This window comes from Chelonoidis abingdonii, chromosome 6 (genome assembly GCF_003597395.2).
Source record: "Chelonoidis abingdonii isolate Lonesome George chromosome 6, CheloAbing_2.0, whole genome shotgun sequence".
Lineage (NCBI taxonomy): Eukaryota > Metazoa > Chordata > Testudines > Testudinidae > Chelonoidis > Chelonoidis abingdonii.
This window is the reverse complement of record NC_133774.1, coordinates 134,073,714-134,094,375: the sequence shown is the minus strand read 5'-3', so window position 1 is coordinate 134,094,375 and position 20,662 is coordinate 134,073,714. Positions and strand designations below refer to the sequence as shown.

At 44.9% G+C, this 20,662-nt stretch overlaps 1 protein-coding gene across 3 annotated transcripts in view; it reads left to right on the top strand.

The window, feature by feature from the left end:
* Positions 1–20,662, top strand: part of PSD3 (pleckstrin and Sec7 domain containing 3) — a 144,268-nt gene that overhangs the window by 113,510 nt on the left and 10,096 nt on the right. For all 3 annotated transcript variants that reach the window (XM_032763533.2, XM_075067431.1, XM_075067432.1), the window contains 5 exons: positions 1,610–1,803; positions 4,874–4,944; positions 11,487–11,644; positions 14,444–14,588; positions 18,321–18,464. In XM_032763533.2, the coding sequence (XP_032619424.1) occupies positions 1,610–1,803; positions 4,874–4,944; positions 11,487–11,644; positions 14,444–14,588; positions 18,321–18,464 (712 nt within the window). The remainder of the gene's footprint in view (positions 1–1,609; positions 1,804–4,873; positions 4,945–11,486; positions 11,645–14,443; positions 14,589–18,320; positions 18,465–20,662) is intronic.

Below are 20,662 nucleotides of genomic sequence, written 5' to 3'. Positions count from 1 at the left end.
TGTGTGTGTACATTTGTATTAGGAAGTTAAAGTCTTACCGTCCTCTCCTAATATCAACCCTAAGTTGCTGGGCGAGATGGGTATGATTTCCATGTCTGGTGCTATGCTGGAGGTCAGACTAGATGGTCAGAATGGACTCTTCTGCCCTTAGAATCCAATGGATCCTTGCTGGCTCCATAGTGGAGAAGGATAGTAAGTTTGACTTCCTCCATTTTAGGCGTGGAATAATCTAATGTGAAATATGTTTTATTTGCCTGTTATTTAGACGGAGCACAGAGATCAGCATTTTCTCTGTTGTTTATAAGAAGTATGTTTGCTCCACTATACAGGAAATAGAAGTAACAATTAGAATGTAGAATAGGGTGAGTGGAGACACAATATATAATATACATGCGTGAAGAATTGTTCACTGAAGAAGACACTTGCAAATTCACGGTCTGCATTCAGATTATCGGTATCTGTAAGGCCTTTTTCAAAGCAGGGCTGTGTAGATTACAGAAGAACATAGATGTCTTTTAGTCTGCTGGTGAAATAAACTTGACCTTTAATAAAATGGAGGTGTTGGGATTCCGTTTTTAGTCTGAAGTTTACAGAAAAAATGATCTCACTGAGGGGAAAAAATAATGAAATTTGATGAAGAATTTTACTACTTTTAGGAAAAGGAAAATCCCCAAATTAAATGCGTTGTTGAGAATTGTAACAGTGCCTGGTACAATGGGGTCCTCATCTACCACTGGGGCCACTAGGGCCTCTGGGCACTATGGTATTATCAATTATTATTAATAATGCTAAAATTCAGGGTATTGTAAACTAGTGTTGCGATTCTGTTCTGAAATCTGCCTTGTAACTGCACTTGCGTGATCCTCCTGCACATGCAGTCTGAAGATCACCTCCTCCATGGGAACTGCCTCCTTTAAACTCCAGTTCTCAGATGCATCCTGTTTGCCACTATTCCATCATGGGTCTGGGGTCCTGGGAGAGTATGACGATTTGTCAAGTAAGAGGCTGGAATTCATGGAGGCAAGTGTTAGCAGAGGTACAGATCTCCATAACTGGACTTCACAAATATAGAGATGTCAAGCATTCGTATCTTCTTGTCATTGCTAAACCAATTCATTTGCTATGGGATTGCTTTTTCCATATCTCCTCCCTGGCAAGGAAGGGAGAAGCAGTCTCTTCAAAAGCAAGGGCTTGATCCTGCAGTTCTCAACCAATGACTTCCGTAAGAGCTTGCCAGGGGTGGGTGGTAGAGTTAGGCACCCAAGCCATGGAGAAACAGTTAGTTACAAATAGTACTGGCTGAAAATATCTCCCATAAAAGTTTTGTCAATAGAAAATGGCTTTTTTGTGTCAAAATGTTTAAAGTTAGGGTTGTGCTTAAATACTTCATTGATCCAAAACTTGTGGAAGCCAATGGGAGCCGTCCCACTGTCTTCAGTGGGTTTAGATCAAGCCTATAGTAAAAAAATGCTGATAAGAATAACCTAAAGAGAGGAAAAATTCTGAAAAATAAAGCATGTGCAGAAATTAAGGAGATTAAACCTTGCAGGATAATAGCACTGGGCAATGGGTTTTGCACCTAAACTTCGTTGTGTTCATCTGTTTTTAGAGACGAAGAGGAGAAAAAAAAATCTCACTGTGATGGTACTGATGAGAAGGATAATGGACCCCATTCAAAGGCCATTACTCGGATCGGCCATTCCAATAACCCCTTCCTGGACATTCCTCATGACCTCAATGCTGCTGTGTATAAAACTGGATTTCTGGCTCGGAAAATCCATGCAGATATGGATGGAAAGAGGAGTGAGCATCTTTTATGTTTATTGTTTTATCTCTTAAGTACCTCTCTTCACCCTTCAGTGGCTTATGGCCCTCTGTTCATAAACAAGAACAAGCCTGCTACATCCAGGTTATTGAAGGCATAAGAAACAAAGCGTATGTCTACACTATCCTCCGGATCGGCGGGTAGCGATCGGTTTATCGGGGATTGATATATCGCGTCTCATCTAGACGCGATATATCGATCCCCAAACATGCACCCATCGACTCCGGAACTCCCAGAGTGAGCGACAGTAGCGGAGTCGACGGGGGAGCCGCGGCCATCGATCCCGCGCCATAAGGATGGGAGGTAAGTCGAAATAAGATACTTTGACTTCAGCTATGCTATTCACGTAGCTGAAGTTGCGTATCTTACATCGACCCCGCCCCCTAGTGTAGACCAGGTCAAAATAGCCGTTTGATTATCACAGCAGAAAAGAACACTACTGGGCCATTTTGAAGACTGTTCCATGCCCAGTAGCTTAAAGTTAATGGTACCCATGTCCTTTGTTTTAGTGAATTTGTGTAATGAAAATGTAATATTGGAGAGCAATGTGTATCTTTTGTGCTTAAAGAAACTGAAGTGTTGTTCACAAAACTCAGACCAGTTTTATTGGAATTACTGTAGGTTCTGTTCATGGACTAGCCCAATATTTCTCAACTTTTGCCATCCGTGATTCCAAGTTACAACAGAAATTTTTCATAAAGAAGGGAAGGATGGTCCTGACTCCTTGAAACACCTGTTTGCAACCCGCCGGGGTGTGTCAGTCCCCAGCTGAGAATCCAGGGATTGGTCCATCCCTGTAGAAGTTCACTGGCCTTTCAGAATAACCCTGTAATCTAGTAGGGTTAGTGATGCTATAACACTCTTCGTCAAATTAGACCTTGCATCTTTTCAGAAATAGGATGTTGTTTGGTACCTCCTGGCCCCTTATTCATAATAAAAGTGCAACTACGTTTGGTTGCATTTCCGGCGTTTAATTTCGTACTTCCTCATTGCTGTAACTCTATAATGGAGGACTCATTATTGAGGGCTTTTTGGGGTTGGGGGTGTATTGGTGCACATGCAACTTTTATAATGTTGAAAACTGAAGCCTTGTTTGGGTGGGGGAAGCAACAGAAACTAGGCTTTGAGAGCAGTGACTACTGAGAGCATCTGTGTTTTCCCGATTGTTGTTAATGTATATGTGGTGTAAACTAATATTACAATTGCTGGGATTAACACTGAAAACAAAATCTGATTTTATTATGGACTATGAATACCTGTTATTCTTTTTCAGTTGTGTACAAGTATCTTAAGGTTGTGCCATGTATCATGCTAAGATGTCTTAGAAACTTAAAGGTCAACTTTTTCAGAATTGGAGCCGTAAAGATAGACTCCTAAATCCATATTTAGGTACTTCTGAAATCAAAGTGGCCTAATTCTTCTTAATAAATAGGCCACCTCATTGGTTAAACATCATGTTATAAACAGGTTCTGAGCAGTGGGTTTGAATTATTTTACCAACATCCCACTTCAGGTTTGCTAGTGGTGTCCACTCCCTTTACAAATCTTAATGAAGAATTGTACTTCCTTTGTTATGCTATTTGCTTAATCAGAACAATAAAAACTGCATATTATTTAATGAACTAAAGATTACACTTTCTGTGATAACCATACACGTGATTAAGGCATTTAGGACATGATTTAGGAGCCAAAATCGCATTAAAAGTCAGTGGGACTTCATCTCCTAAGTCACTTAGACACTTCTGAAGAATTTTCCCTTAGGTTTTGTGGTCCCGGGTAAGATTAAGCTAATTTTTAAAGATAGATTTTTTCACATTTATTTTTCTCATGGAGTCACTACAAGGCCAAGTTAAGGTTTTGTGGGAACCTTCAAGGGGAGAAAATACCAGGTGCTAAAGAGCTGTTTATTCTAGCGGAGAAAGGCATAACAAGAACCAGTGGCTGCAGCTGAAGTCAGACAAATTCCAATTAGAAATTAGGCACACGTCTGTAACTGAGAGAGTCATTAACCTCTGGAACGAGCTCCCAATGGAAGGGGTGAAGTCTCCATCTCTTGATGTCTTCATTTCAAGACTGGATGTCTTCCTGGAAGAAGTGCTTTAGCCAATCACAATTTATGCTTCAGTCAAATACAGATAGGCTTAGCAGAAAATAATGGGGTGAAATGTAATGGCCTGTGTTATGCAGGAGGTCAGACTGGATGATCCAATGGTCCCTTGTAGCCTTTAACTCTATGAATCTATGAACGGTGCATTTTTACACCAAAACATGTTCAAATATCTTTGAAGTAAAAACAAGGAGGAGTCCTTGTGGCACCTTAGAGACTAACACATTTATCTGGGCTATACTTTGAAGTGTAGCTTAAACTCTGAATTCCCTGGCTTTGTAATACTTGTTTTGAGATTATTACAAGTTTATTGTGTTTTCACTGGTGTGGTCCTTCAACTTTAACACCAGCTTAATATAGGAGTTTGTCTGGGATTTTAGTTGTCTTGTATCATTTTTCTTCTGCTAGGAAGAGAGGACTGGGGAAGCTGCTGAAAACTTGATCCTGGTTTCCTTGTGGCTGCAGCAAGAGGGATGGATGCTTTGGTTTGCTATCCCCTACAGAATGGCACTGTAACAGTTATGAGTGGTGGCTGCCTGCAGTTAGAGAAGTTCCCTCTAATTCCACTATCTGGTGGTCTTCACTACTCTAATCCTCTGCCACCACACAGAGCTCAGATTGTGCTGCATAGCGTCTCATACTCCTGTGGCTGGTGAAATTCATATGGTCAGGCTTGCAAAACTGGGACAGATACCTGTACTGCAGCTGTTTTCTGGATAAGCTCTATTCGCCTGCTGACCCAAGCCTGGCCTGTAATCATAGCTGTTTTGTTTCCCCCGGCCCTAGCTACAGAGCAGGCAGTCTGGCTAGTTACGCTCCCCTTTGAAAAGCAGAATACAAGAGACATTGAATGCAGAATTAATGTAGGTTCCCTGTTGTCTGGACAAAGGGTAAAATGGATTTGAGTTAAATGGGTTGCATTTCTTTTGTTTTCTCTTTAGCTCCCAGAGGGAAGCGTGGCTGGAAAACCTTCTACGCTGTGCTGAAGGGAACAGTGCTTTACTTGCAAAAGGTAAAAGAAATAGCTTTCTTTGAGGGGGATAAAGCAAGGGTTCCCAACCCTTTCCTGTTGGAGCCTCTCTTCAGTTGGGCACCCACTCTCGTTCCCAAGATCCACATGGCACATCTACAGTCCGTACACAGATCTTCTCACTGCCTGTCATTCTGACCACGTCTCACTCTCTCTTTCTTAACTCTGCCCATCCCTACTTGTCTGCTGCTGTCATTCACGGCTTCACACATTCTGCCTTACCAGGGAAAACAAAATCATCTGCCTGTTTGTCACACGCCTATCTCTGTGCTGCCTATGTGTATGGACCTTCTTTCCTGAATGGATACAGAAGGCCTCTACCTTCTCCTTCAGATCCCTTTTTGAGACCCCCCCATCTGCCATGATTCATGTCAGAAACTAGTCCATTAATCATGGCCTGAGAGGAGGCTAGGGGGAGGGTTTGCCTTCGAACTGGCCAGAAATAGAGTGGGGATTTTATTGTTGTTATTATTTTATGATGAAATGCTGAAATTTCCTGCAGTGAACAACAATTCAGTTTGGAACCATCTAATTGTTTGACTTTACGTAGTGTTGAAATATTAAATATAAAAGACCAAACTAAATGATCAACTGGAAACAAAATGGTTTTACCATATCAAAAGGAAACAAGAAAATCCAAACTTTGTTTCGACATTTTCCAGTCAAAGCTTTCGTCAAAGGTGACAGGTTTCTGCAAACTTTTGATTCCACGAAATCCACTTTAGGAAAAACGAAGCATGGAAAATCTCAGCCCAGAAGTCATTGTTTCAGGAAAAAACAGGGTTTTTGCAGAGTCTGGCATGCTTCATTGCAGTGAAAGTTGCAGAACTGTGGTTTTCAGCACAAAGGCTGGGTTTACACTATAGACCTTAAAACAGCACAGCTGTGTACTGCTGTAGCTGCGCGGCTGTAAGATCTCCCGTGGAGCTGCTCTGTGGACAGTCCACACCAGTGCTTTTGTCAGCTTTTTTCACACCCCGACCAGCAAAAGTTTTGCCGACGAAAGTGCTAGTATACACAAAGCCTAAATGATATGCAAATTATCCTTACTTCCAGAAGAACTCTAGCTACCTTGGCTTCCATGGAAACTATTCTGAGAATTGCATTACGCTGCCACTGAGCGACTGTATGATCTGGGACAAGTCACGTCCTTCTCTGTGCCTTTCTTTGCCCTCCCACGTTTTGTCAGTCGAGATGGTGAGCTGTTCGCTGCAAGGGCACTCTGTCTCTGTACAGCGCCTAGCACAATGGAGTCCCAATCTCAGCAGTGACCTCTAGATGCTACAGTAATAATAAATGGTAGATATATCATCTTCCAAAGGGCAGTATGGACCTGATTCTGCTCTCTCATGATTGTCTATCCTTGTTTCTTTTTAAAGACACCTATTACAGTGATATCTAAGGGACGGTAACTCCAAGTTTACACTTGTATAAGCATCAGCAGAATCAGAGCCTATGGCCACATATTCAGTGGAATGGGGCCAGTGCTAACTGCTGTGTTGCCTGTTGTTCCATTATTAAATGAGTGATTTGAGAAAGATGCTTTCTGAATCAATGAGCAGCCAGGCTGCTAGAGGGGCTTAGCTGAAACACTTGCAATTAGCCAACTAAATACCTCTGTCCAAGATTATATAAGATCAGAAATTTGACAAGCTTTCATGTCTGTGGTGTGCATGGGGCCCCCAGGTTAATTTCCTGTCCACTGTCATTCTAATGTGACAGGAAATCAGCGGAACAGGAGACTGTCACACTGTCTCGTCATTAGCCTGAGCTGAAATGGGATGTGTGTGTAGAAGACTGAGGTTGGGCCGACTTTCATGCAATAAAAAACGGTTTCTTGACAAATTGGGTAGTAAAGCAGGCCATACTGATTTGTTTAGATTGGGTTTTGTTTGCCACGATACTAGTTTTATAATATTACACTGTATCTTTATAATGCTATGGGCTTTAGGATATTCTGTGTGTAAATTTGCTCAGACCCTTTTCTTCAACTAGAGGGGGGAGGGAATTGACACAAGATAAAAAATGACATAAGGACAGATCCCATACCTAAATATCAGCAGCTGGACACGTACAGAATCCTCTGAAGAAAAGGATTGTGTAGTGATCTTGCATAGTCAGTGAAGATGTCCACCCATTGTGTCCACCCAATAGTTGGTAACAAGCAAAATGTCACGCTGGGGTTCACTAAAAATGGATTAAGGAAGGCACAGCCTGTGAGTCAGCTGAAAATGGAAAAGGCAATTCTGGCTGGCTACCTGGAAGTCCAAGGAAAACTGAGTTCAGTAGGATGCTGAGACTGAACACTGCATTAAAAGCTGACTTCAGCTGATAGTGAGGCCAAAACTTCTGCCAAATTCTTCTGTCATGCTGCCTTACTGTAACTGGGTTTGGGCTTGAGCCAGTTGCCTTCGATTCAGACACTAGAACTGCAGGGGAATTGTGTTGTGCATGTTTAAAGGAGATGTGTAGCCTGATATTCTCCAACTACTGGAGTCCTTCAGCCCAAATCTCAGCATCCTGTGTCAGCTCTACAGGACTGAGGGCCTTTGTGGGGAAAGTTTGATTGCCGATCACAAGCCTCTCTAGACTTTGTCTGAGAGTTACAAAGTAAAATTATTTTAAGAGATTCCACAGTTCCCTTCCCAGAGCTTTCAGGGAAGTTAACAGAGGCCCAAAATCAGTGATATTGTAGGCTGCCAGTTGCTAGATAGTAGAGTTCGCATGGGTGTTTGACTTCGGTCTGTAGATAAAAAAGGATCCTTCTGTCTCCATGCCTGTCCGGGTGTGAAGCGTCATTGGGAGGGGAATACCGGACAGAGTCAGATACTGCTGGAGTTGACTTGCCATCATCATCTCCCCTCCCAAGAAGAGGGGGAAGTGTAAGACAGGGCAGTAGCTGGCCAGATCATTGACATCTGGTGACGGTTTTGGAACCAGACCACTGCAGGCTTGAGGTTTATCCTAGCTTGCATCTCTCCATGAAGCATTGCCAATCTCCATCTTTCCTTCCTGCTGTGGGACCATGCACATGCCTTACGCCACATTTGATTAGATTCAGAAGGGTTCTTTTGCTCCAGTCTCCTACCCTCTTGTTTTCTCCATTGCAGGTCATAACAGAACCACAGTGACTCTTGCAAATGACAGGCAGGGAGAGGTCTACAGGCCAGTGCATTGGTTTTGGACAGCAAATGGTGATAATGACCTACCAGACCCACCAGTGCATGAGTCCTGTGTCTGAGAAAACCACCTGGATCAGCAGAGTCTCTGTGGACAAACCAGCACAGTCACTCCATGACCCTGGTGGGGGGACGGAAAGCTCTGTTCTGCACTTAGGGGTCAGTGATGATCAGCCCATGAGAGCAGTGTGCTTACTGCACCCCCAGCGTGAAGATCGACTGCAGGCTGTGTCCTGCTGCGTGAACCACCTGGGGGAATCCTGATGGAAACCCTAACTCAGCAAGTCAACTGTTTAATTTGTGTAAACACTGAACTAGCCAAGGTGATGAGTCGAGGAAACCCTAATTCCAGGCTTGGCAGCAACTTTATTAATTAACTCTGATTGCAGAGTGGCCTGTATATCCTTAGAATTCCCACGCAGGTTTACTTGTGCTCTGTTGGCCGACTCCATGGAGTTACCCTGATTTACGCCAGCTAAGGATTTGATCTCGTGCGGGGCACTCAGATGAGTCAGGCCTGGTCTACACTACGCGTTTAAATCGATTTAAAGAGCATTAAATCGATTTAACGCTGTTCCCGTCCACACTACAACACCCTTTATATCGATATAAAGGGCTCTTTAAATCGATTTCTGTACTCCACCCCGACGAGAGGAGTAGCGCTAAATTCGATATTAACATATCGGATTACCGGTTAGTGTGGACGAAAATCGCGTTATTGGCTCGGATATATCCCACAGGGCAACACTGACCGTTCTGGACAGCAATCTAACTCGGATCAGCGGGTCAGGTAAACAGGAAAAGCCCCGCCGAACTTTGAATTACCATTTCCTGTTTGCTCAGCGAGGAGCGTCTGTCAGCACGGGTGGCGATGCAGCTCAATCCAAAAGAGCTCAGCCTGAACCGTACGGGAGATACTAGCACTTGATCGCTGTGTATCGGGGAAGACAAATTGTTCTATCAGAGCTCCAGTTACCAGAACACGAAATGCACAAAGCGTTTGAAAAATAAAATCTCCAGGATACCACCAGCGGCTGTCTATGACAAGCGTAACGGGAAGGCCAGAGACTCAAATGAACGCCATGGATGGAGGGGGTACTGGGACTCCAGCTATCCCACGTCCAACAGCCAGTCTCTGAATATATTTGCATTCTTGGCTGAACTCCCAATGTCTGATACGTTCAAACACAGTGTCTGCATGGTTCCAGGGAAAGCCCCTTCAGTTCCCACCACCACCACCACGTCGAAAGAAAAGGGAAAGAATCATTCTTGACTTCTTTCAATGTTCACCTATGTGTAACTGTATGCTGCTTGGTAGACGCATACTGCGCAGTGAAGAGCAGTATCCGCTCCTCTCCCCTCCCGGTGGTAGACGGGCAATAGAGTGTATCCGTCGTCGCCATCACCGTGTTGCTCGCGACTGGCCTCAGGTGAGGCTGGCTGGGGGCGCCTTGGGTAAAAAATGGAATGATACCCAGTTACTCCAGTAGGATGTACAGAATGGCTGTAAACGTCTTCATCATACAGCAACCTGAACCTGAGCTTCATCAGCCCCTCCCTTCCTGGTGTAAAGAGAATTCCTGGTACTGCCTGGACCTGTCATCGCCCAGGAGGCTGCCTCCCCTCATTTTATCTCACTAAACGTCATCTGTTTCTATTCCTGCATTCTTTATAACTTCATACACAAACGGGGGGTGACACTCCACGTGTAGTCACAGAAGGTGGGGGAGAGAAGACAACAGGTGGAGTTGTGCGGGGGGCACCCTGTGAATACTGACACAGAGCACTGTGCTTCTATACACTGGTCCTCTAATATACTTGCCCCTTATCTAGGCAGACTTGACTCTGTTTTTAAAACCATAAGGAGGGATTGACTCAGTCCCAAGTGAGTCAATCCAATTTTGCTTTTTCGTTGCGGCCCCGGCCAATTTCAGCAGGGGCACTCATGTAGCAGGACAGTACAGAGGGGGAGAGAAAACATCATCTCATTGCCAGTTTCTCGGCAGTAGACGGTTACAAGAACACCGTGTACCACTCCTATCATGCTAAAGAGATTGCGGTACTCTGGGTACCTCCTCTCCCCACGACATATTACTGAGTCTTCGGGGAAAAAAAAAAAACTAACGCTCCGCCATGGCGTCATGTTCAGCATCAGGGAAAAATCAGAAAAGGCATTCTTTCCGGAAGAATGGACTTAGACATTACCAGAAACTCCCTCCCGCACATAATGACAACCCGAATTTCAGAGGGCCGTTTTGAACTGCGGCGACACATGGATAGCCTACGAAGAGACCTACTCACAAGGCAACGGCCAGTAAAATCGACGGTTAGCCCGCTGGACGGCCACAACGCCGAATTTACTGTGCTAGTGTGGCCTCATGAAATCGAATTTATAATATTCAGTTTATATAAAAACGTTTAGCTAATTCGATATATCCCGTAGTGTTAGACGTGCCTCATTCCCATAAGTGGGGCCTCTGTTTAAAGCATTGCTGCCCCTGCGTTGATATTCGTAAGCAGGTTTGCCTACTAGATCTCTGCCCAGTAGTGTTTGATAATCACGGAAACAGATCACCCATGGCCAGAGCTTATTTTCCCCCTGAAACATTAGATCCCCATTATGTGGCAGCTACGCTCCACCGTGCTCAGCACCAGGAGTCCTAATGAGGCATATCTAACATCAAGATTGATCAACATCATGTGGTCATAGGTTAGGGATGGATAGAGGTTAAGTGCTATTTGCAAATTCTCTTTAAGCAACTTTGTGTAAACTTACACCACTGCAGCATTGCCAGGAGGTGACTTGTCCCTTGATGTGCCTCTGGAATGCCCTATTTTTGGCTGGCTGTGCCACCTTCACATGTTATTGGACACGTATGCACAATGCTTGGTTGACTAGTGTCTTTGCAGCTTCACTTTACAACACTGTTGGGTCTCAGATTGTATTTAGAATGCTGGGTTTTTAATTGACAGCTCACCTGAGATAACTTTGTTGTGGTACCCGGTAGAAGCCGGGGCGGGCTCGCTGTGGGAAGCGCACGGAGGGGCAGAGGATGCTGAATGCTCCAAGGAGAGACCCAGGAGGTGAAGACGTGTGAGCTTCTTGCCCTGAACAAGTCTGCTCCAAGGAGAGGAGGCTCCCCAAAGTCCTGACTGGCTTGGTGGGGAGCAGTTCCAGAGCATCGCCCAGTGACTCCGTGACAGACAGATTAGGTTAAATTGATGTTTTTATAATCACTGTTGATGGAACTGTATGGAACATGACTGTATTGCCTTTGTTAGGTTAAAGGAAGGGATGAACAACCTGAAATAACTTCTGCCATCTTTTCATTTTAATTACTGCAGGATGAATATAAACCAGAAAAGGCTTTGTCTGAGGAGGATCTGAAAAATGCAGTTAGCGTGCACCATGCATTGGCATCAAAGGCAACAGACTATGAGAAGAGGCCCAACGTACTAAAGCTCAAAACAGCTGACTGGAGGGTCTTGCTTTTCCAAGCCCAGTATGTTCCGTTCACTCAGAGTTTTTCTAGGGCTGTTTTGTTTGTGGGCAGAAAAGGATTGGGAGGAGAGAGGGGTGATTGTTCCCTCTGGGGGTGCAGGAAGGTAGGGGTAAGATCATGACTTGAAGGGTTAAGTGGGAGATCAGTCTGTTTAGTTTATCAAAAAGGTGATTAAGAGGTGACTTGATTAGGATGTGAGAACATCTTCATGGGGAGAAAAGACCAAGTACTGAAGGGCTCTTTACTGTAGCTGAGAAAGACATGAGAAGCAATGGCTGGCAGTAAAAGCCAGATGAAGTTCAAATGCGAAATTAGCACAAATGTGTAGCAGCAAGGGTGAGTAACCATTGGAGCAAACTGCCAAGGGAAGGCAGTCATGGATTCTCCAATTGTTGATCTCTGGAAGGTGTATGTTAGTCAAACACAAGTTACTAGGCTCAGTTCAGGAGTAAATGGATGAAATTCTATGGCCTGTGTTAGACAGGAGGTCAGATTAGATTATTTTAGGGTCCATTCTGGCCTTAAAAAAAAAAAAATGTTCTGCTTGAGCCCCGATCTTCCTGTGAGATCTGCGTGGGCAGACTGCTGTACCCCCACAGAGTCCCCAGCAGGCCAGCGAAGCTTCATGAGGGCCGAGGAGTCAGCCTGCAAGAATCAGCGTACACGCTCAGGGCCTTAGAATATGCAGCGAAATAGAACATCAGCCAGTCCATAGGTGGTCTAATGGATTTTATAGCCTAGAGCAGAGGTTTTCAGTACTGGGTTGCGGAATGGAAGGCACTGGATCATGGCAGCTTTGGGTCAACACTGCTGACCAAGCCATTAAAAAGTGCCGTTGGTAGTGCTGCCTGGCTAAGGCAGGCTAGTCCCTACCTGTTCTGATACGGTGCTGCGCCCCAAGGCGGGGAGGGGGGAGCACACAGGGCACCATACGCTGCCCCTACCCCAAGCATCGTCTTGACACTTCCATTGGCTGGTTTGCAGTCCAGGGCCCCCCCACACACACCCTGAACTCCTCATTCCCAGCCCCACACCTCAGCCCTCACCCCTGCATCCCAACTGTCTGCCCCAGCCCTGAGCCCCTCCCACACCCCAGACCCCTCGTCCTCAGTTCCTTTGGGTCACGAACATCAACAATTTTCTTCAACTGGGTCGCCAGGAGAAAAGTTTGAAAACCACTGGCCTAGAGGACCTCAGCTGAATCACAAGTAATGAAGGCAGGAAATACAGTAGAGCATTCTGGCTTTGAATTTGCATGCCCTTCTTAGCAATTTACCTGCCACTTGTAGCCCTCAGAATTGAATATCCAAATGATTTTGATTTGATTTGTTTGTGTAGTCTCAGCCCTTTTGCAGCCGTCCACAGTATGTTCCTGCTGAACCACGATATGATATAGAAATTTAATGCCAGTAATGATCCCACAGCTTGCTGGAGAGTAAGCACATGCTGAAGGCTTGACTATGTCATGCTGCAGTCGACCTAGGGCTGTGTGATATCTAAAGTGCTCTACCGTGTTACTTTTTGCCTGCCACATGTAGACTCTGCTGGTGCACTCTAAAAGTTCGTGCTGATGTAGTCCCATTTCAAACAGAACTACATTAACAGGCACTACGTGCCTTGTGGATCCTGCCAGCAGGGTCTACACAGGACAGGTAGAGCTCCCTAGAAATCACGCAGCCCTCGTTTGCACTGCAGCATTATGCAGACGAGCCCCAAGAATGCACTTGAATTCAAATTTGAAAGGGGCTGCTAGGTAGAAAAAGCAGCAAGGCGTGGCTGGAAGCACTAGATGCAGAGATGAGCTCTAGTTTATCTCTTTGTGTTGATTACTGTACCTGTAAGTTCCCACCAAGAGCCCTAGTTTGATAGTGGTTATGTCCTTCTGAGGATGATTTTCATACCTTTCCATCTGTATCTGGCAAAGATTTAAGCTTGTCTTTATGCAGTGTGACTTCAATCATGGTGCCTAAAGTTAAGTATGCATGAAAGTCTTTGCAGGATCAGGGCGATAGTTGGAAGAGAGAGACATTTGACTTGCATACACATTATTTTCTCTAACTCCGACTTTTTACTATTCAATGTACTTTGCTTGGCCCCTCCCTACATCACCAGGGTCATCAATTCCTCAATCAGTGGCACTGCCCAGGCAATTTTTAATAGCATGCAATTGATTTAATTGAAGGTCTTGGAGTTCTTTGCTGTGGGGCCTGGCACGGCAGTAAACTCTGTGTTTTACAGAGGTTAGTTGGTTGAGAAGTGCAGAAAGAATTGTGTTATTAATACCCTTCTGCAGTAAGAAGTAGGGGAGAGGGATTGGAAAAGTGAAGTCAAAGGCAGGATTTTGTGTCTTGGGTAGGCAAAGTAGAAGCTTGGGCAAGGGCCGTTCCCTTTGTTAAATTTAATGGGGAAGTACTCACTGCTTGTGTATTCTGTGGCTCAGTAGTTGATTCTGGAAGGGAAGTTATTAGCAATCAAGCTAATGGTGTGGCTGTTTGTGGTTCAGTGAAGCCACTGAAGATGTAAAGAAGAAATGAGCAAATTAAGGGGTGAGAGCATTTTGTCTGCCATCAAAATGGATGTTTCCAGACATAAGCCAACCTCTAACTGAAGTGGTTAGGAAGAAACTTCCTCTGTATGCCACCCTCTGGGACTTCTGACACTAGCCACTACTGGAGGTAGGACACTGCACTAGATGGCAGTTCAGATGTTCCTATGATGATAAAGCTGACAGCAAGGAGGAAGAGGGAGGAGACACTGAGTCCACCAATATCCTGATTGCTCTCCGTCTTTCTTCCACAGGAGCTCAGAAGAAATGCAGGCATGGATCAACAAAATCAATTGTGTGGCAGCTATATTTTCTGCTCCACCATTTCCAGCTGCTATTGGCTCTCAGAAGAAGTTCAGTCGTCCGCTTCTACCGGCCACCACAACAAAGTTATCTCAGGTGAGCTGTTATTGTAATAATCATATCTCCTGGGGTGGAGAGTCCTTTGGCCGGAGATGAGCTTGGAAGGTTCTTCTGCAACCTTGAAGCTATGTTATTTTGTTGCTATCAATAGTAAAGCTCCTGTGCAAACAGTCTTACTAACACCTTCATCTAAAGGAGTTTATCTCTACTTGCTTCTTAGGACCAGAAATATTTGCAGAGTTAAAGGTGAGAGGGGATGGAGACTTGATGTAATGTGTTTTAGGCTCATTTACACATCAGATAGAAAGTCCTTGCCTCCTGGATGTGGCTAAGAATGTAAGACATTTCAGGCACCAGAGCACAACAGTATGCCTATACTCCTCAACCTGTAAGATTTAATTTAATTGAGAGCCTTCAGTCTCCTCCTCCTGAAACAAACTGTAGGTGTTTCTTGAATTTAGGTATTTTCTTTGTGCCCACGGACTTCCCTGAAATCTTATCCCATGCATTTATTACTCGTTGGGCTTAGTTGGGTGAGAAAAGTGGGCCATAAGCCACCTTCCTGGCTTATTGACCCTGGGGCCAGCCAGGGGCCGGTTCATATTCCAGTGTCGCTTTAGAACACCTTCAGGACTGCTCTAAACTGTACACACTGTAGAACAACGTGCTCTGGGCCCCCTCCAAGTGCATCTATGGAGGCTGTGAGAGTGATTGGCATGCAGCTAGCTAGACTGGCTCTTGGCTCCCCGCAGATTCTCCACCAGTGGCGGAATGCCCTGTAAGATGAGTGAGTCTCCTTTGTGTTCCCTTTGCACCACAGCAGCAGAGGACAGAATCTAATCTTACGAATGAAGCAATCTTGACTATTTTATCTACTGCTGGCGTTGTGAGAGAAATCTCTCTGAACTTCATTACTCCTTTTCCTAAATTTGAAAGGCTTTATGCCATCATCACCGTTTACTGACTAGCCTTCAGAACTTCGTAGCTCTCAGAGCCTTTCCTCATAACCTAGATTATTCAAAGCTACCTTCTGACAATATCACTCGTCCAGTGGCCTGGAGATTAGCACTTCAAGCTGTGTTTTTGGTGGAAGTCTAACAAGTGCCTTAAACAGGAGTAATAGTACTTATCTTCTTCTGGGATTTCACCTTCTGTTAATACAAACTAGTGTCGTTTGCCATTTTTTCACTGCAGCTCCACCATGGCTCGAGGTTTCAATATTTCAACCACAGCCTTCAAAAAAATCCTTTCACCGATCACTGCACTGAGATATCATTCCATTTAGCACACAGTTTCCTAGCTTAATTGTTTCCATTTTATCAGGAATAACAAAAAAGCAACAAACTCCTGTGGTTTGCGTACTGGTAAAAGGGTGACATGAGAAGCAGAATAACGGAAGTTGTTTGAGCTTAACGGCAAAAGATTGTTAAATTTTTCAAAGCAGATAAATTCAAAGACAAGCTAAAACCTGTCTGCTTTTATCTGCAAGCTGGAGAGGTTGTAAGCAGCCTGTTTGTCATTCTGCAGAGGATGAAATATGAATTATCAACTCTTTCTGGTCTCCATGTTAGAGTTTGTGAGCTGAATCAAGAAGACCACTACAGCACTTACTACAAAGGACCCGCGCCTGCTCAGAGTAAAATCAATGTAGTCATTTTCATTGACATCAGTGGCAGCAGGGTCAGACACTGACAGAAATAGGAGATGAGGAGACAAGACAGAATTAATTGTACTAAGTCATTTCACCAAGTTCACCTCCAGTTCTACATCCTATAGTTGGCTGGTAACAGGGATGTAATAAACTTATATAATGAATGATCTACAGAAGGTAGATGAAGAGCTTCTGTTCTCCCTGTCTCATAACACCTGAATAAGGAGATGTTCAGTGAAACTAAAAGTGGCAGATTCAAATCAATAAAAGACAGTGCTTTTTCCACATGTGTAGTTAGACTGAGAAACTCATTGCCGCTGGAAGTTGTTGAGGGCAAGAATTTAGCTAGATCAAAAAAAGGATTGGAGACTTATATAGATATCAAGAATATCCTAAGCTGTGTGACAGACCCAGGCCAGTGGGGTGCAGGAGTCTGGTAGAGGGCAAATATACTGGTCACTGGGTGAGTAGTTTTCTGTTCCCTGAGTGACCAGAGCAGGGTCTGCACTAGAGTAGTCAGGAACTTGCTAGAACCAATTAAGGCAGACAGGCTGATTAGAACACCTGCAGCCAATCAAGGCAGGCTAATCAGGGCACCTGGGTTTTAAAAGGAGCTCTTTCCAGTCAGATGGGGAGGAGCCAGAGGAGAGGAAGTGCGTGTGAGGAGCTGGGAGCAAGAGACATAAGGAGCTGAGACTGAGAGGGTGTGCGTCTGGAGGACTAAGGAGTACAAGTGTTATCAGACACCAGGGGAAAGGTCCTGTGGTGAGGATAAAGAAGGTGTTTGAAGGAGGCCTTGGGGAAGTAGCTCAGGGAGGTGTAGCTGTCACACAACTGTTACAAGAGGCACTATAGACAGCTGCAAATCCATAGGGCCCTGGGCTGGAACCCGGACTAGAGGGCGGGCCCGGGTTCCCCCCAAACCTCCCAACTCCTGATCAGACACAGGAGGAGTTGATCCAGACTGTGGGGGAGATCACTGAAGTGAACAAATCTGCCAATAAGCGCAGGACCCATCAGGATAGAGGAGGAACTTTGTCACAGCTGTTATAATAAATGGTAAATATTTTTGGAGGGATATCAAACCTCATGCTTCAGGGCTTAGGCCAATCTGTTAGAGATCAGGGTGAGATCTGATGTCTCCCTCTGCAGGGTCATTCACATTCCTCTGGTGCATCTAGCGTTGGCCACTGTCAGAAACAGGCTGCAGGGCCTGCAGGACCTAAGGAGTGTATGCTTTGAAGGGGGTTGCAGAAGAATGACATTTTCTGCCCAGATGGACTGGAGGGGGTGAGTGGGTTTGGGATGATTGTGGCAAAGGAAATGGCGTAGAAAGAAACAAAGAATAGCAAGACCTCCAACTGCACAATGGAGTAAAGTTTAACAAAAGGAAATAAGCCTTTGGGAGAGGACAGAACATCCTCCTCCCAGGAGAGCCTGTGCCTTGCATAGCTCTAACCCACTGGCTGCTACAGACTGGAAAACACATAGTGGCAGAATGACAGAGGGGAGGGGTCTGACAATTGTACCAATCCTGTTGCCACAAGAGTTGCTTCCAAATTGCGATGACCTTAAGTGTGGGGCCAAGCTCTGTTCTTTCTTATACCCCACACAACATCATTGACGTGGCTGAATTTGGCCCGGGGGTTAGTAAAGTGGAAGGGCTGGATTTTCAGCAGTGCTCCACAGCCGGCAACTCCCATTGTTCTCACCTGGGGGTAGGATGACCAGACAGCAAATGTGAAAAATTGGGATGGGGGTGGGGGGTAATAGGTAATATATAAGAAAAAGACCCAAAAATCGGGACTGTCCCTATAAAATCAGGACATCTGGTCACCCTACCTGGGGGAGGAGTGATAGATTTTCCCTTGGGGAGGTGCTGGGTTCTGCGTACCTTAAAAAATCTGGCCATTTCTTCTGGATGCCTACAAGGAAGCTGCTAGGAGCCAAACTCTTGAAGATCTAGCCTTAACAATTTACCATATAAATAAAACGAAATGTTTAAAAAACGCCACTTGCCAGAATTTGCTGTTTAGTGTACGAGCGGGTCTTTTTCTTCTTTTTACTTACTGAATTTTTGAGCATCTGACACTTTCATGACTAATATGTTTTTGAAGGATGAACAGCTGAAATCACATGAAGCTAAGCTGAAGCAAATCTCTACCGAGCTAGCCGAGCATCGTTCCTACCCACCGGACAAGAAACTTAAAGGCAAGGAAGTAGATGACTACAAACTGAAAGACCACTATCTGGAGTTTGAGGTATGTATGGGATACAGCCCTAAATACATTGGCTTGGCATCTGCCTTGGAGAAAAGCTCTGGAAATTACAGAACTCCTCATAGGACTAAGAGAAGGAATAACAATACTCTAGTATTTACTAAAGCAGTAAAGATAGTATCAGTGGTGCAAATGGGCACTTTTTGTTTTTGGTTACAAGTAAACATCTGCAAAACTCTCCCTACCTCATTACCTCTCCTTAACACTTAAGATAAGTCAAAGCTTAGACCTAGGCAAGCAGTCAGTATGTCAAATATGATGAAAACTGTGCAAGTTGGTCATTATACTCTCAGCTTCCCCTGCGCCTGCAGATACAACTAGCACAAACATTTGACACAGTTTGAGAATTTTGACTGCAGTCACCTGTTACCTCATCAGGCAGGAGGGTCTCAAGAGTTTGGAATTCAGTTCCTGCCTCTGACACAGACTTCCTGTGTGACCATGGGCAAGTCACTTAGCCTCTCTGTACCTCAGTTCCCCCTCTGTAAAATGAGGAATAATAATGTTTCCTTTCTCCCTTTGTCTTTCCTGTCTCTTTAGTTTATCAGCCCCCATGGGCAGGCAGAGTGCCTAGTTCAGTGGGGCCCCAATCTTAGCTGGGACCTCTGGATGCTGCTGTAATATAAATAATGGTAATAATCAGTCATTTGTATATTCAGAGGAGAAACAGCCATTCTAAACTTAGTACTGGCCATTCAGTGCACATGGACCCACTGCACCATCAGAACTCTTAGCACTGCACAGGTGACTAACAGGTAAAGCAGAGTGGGAAGAGGATAAAATACAGGTAATGGAATATGATGTTGAAAGTTAGACTGCAGCCATGAGAATCATGCCCTGTCTGTTTCTGGCTTGGGGAGTTTATATTGTTCTCTTTTTGTGCCTGTTTATATTTAGCAAGTTTTAGCAGTGAGGCATGGAAAGAAGTGGCCATATGCATCGTACACGTCAGCAGCAGCCCACCACATGTTTAGATAACTGTCACTAGGGCTGTCACTTGTCCCCGTCTCCAAACCATGCCTTGGGCTCTTCAAGGAGGTTTATTTGCACAACAGATGTTATCAGAGAAGCAGAACACAGTCTTAACTCAATCCTCAGTGACAGGCTTCAGGGCCACTCCTTCAAGGGGTCTCTGGCCCTCCAGCACCTGCAAACTTCCTAGCCTCGGCCAGCTCTGCTCCCCTCCTGGAGCAGCAGTCTCAGGGCTGCTCCCCTGAGCCCCCATCCCTTTGCTCCTGGGACCTACCGCACGCACTAGCTTCACTCCAGTGTGACTTCCCCTCTGGGGCTCTGCCTGTCTCATCCCTCCCTCTCCAGCTGCCTACGAGCAGCCCTTTATAGGCCCTGTCAAGGTTTCTTTCCCCACTTTGAACTTTAGAGTGCAAATATGGGAACCTGCATGAACACTTCTAAGCTTAATTACTAGCTTAGATCTGGTATGCTGCCACCAACCAGAAATTCAGTGTCTGGCACACTCCCTGTCCCCCCCTCCAACTTTCCCCTCCCTGGGCTGCCTTGAGAGGCTTCACCAATTCCCTAGTGAACACAGATTTAAACTCCTTGGATTTTAAAACAAGGAGGAATTAACCATCCCCCATGGTTGTGTCTCACAGTAGTCAAGGGTTATGTCTCTTTTACTGTCAAAGGTTAAGAAGCTTAGTAAACCTGCGCTGACACTGACCAGAAGGACCAATAGGGGGACAAAGTATAACTTCAATCTTAGTGGATGGAAGTCTTGTGTTTGTATGCTTTTGTTGTTTTCATTGTTCGCCAGTCTGGGACATAGAGGGCCAGTGATCATCAGCTGGCTCTTCAATCTTTCTGAATTCAGTCTTTCATATCTCAAGACTGTAAGTAACATAGTCGCCAGGGCACGGCGGATAGTCTGTATTTTGTTGTTTCATCACTTGTGAATGTTCTTTTGGCTGAAGGTTTTTACTCTGTTCTCGTAAACTTGAATTCCAAGGCTTGGGGGGGTCCCTCGGCGTCTATGTAATGAATATGCGGCATTCTACGGCTGTATAAGCATTTCCATCCTGATGTGTGTACAGAGATAATTTTTACCTTTCTTTCATTAATTAAGAAAGCTTTCTGTTTAAGAATCTGACTGTTGATTCCTTGTGTTTAAGATCCAATGGGGATTGGGTCTGAACTCACCACGGGATTGGTGGGGGGAAGGA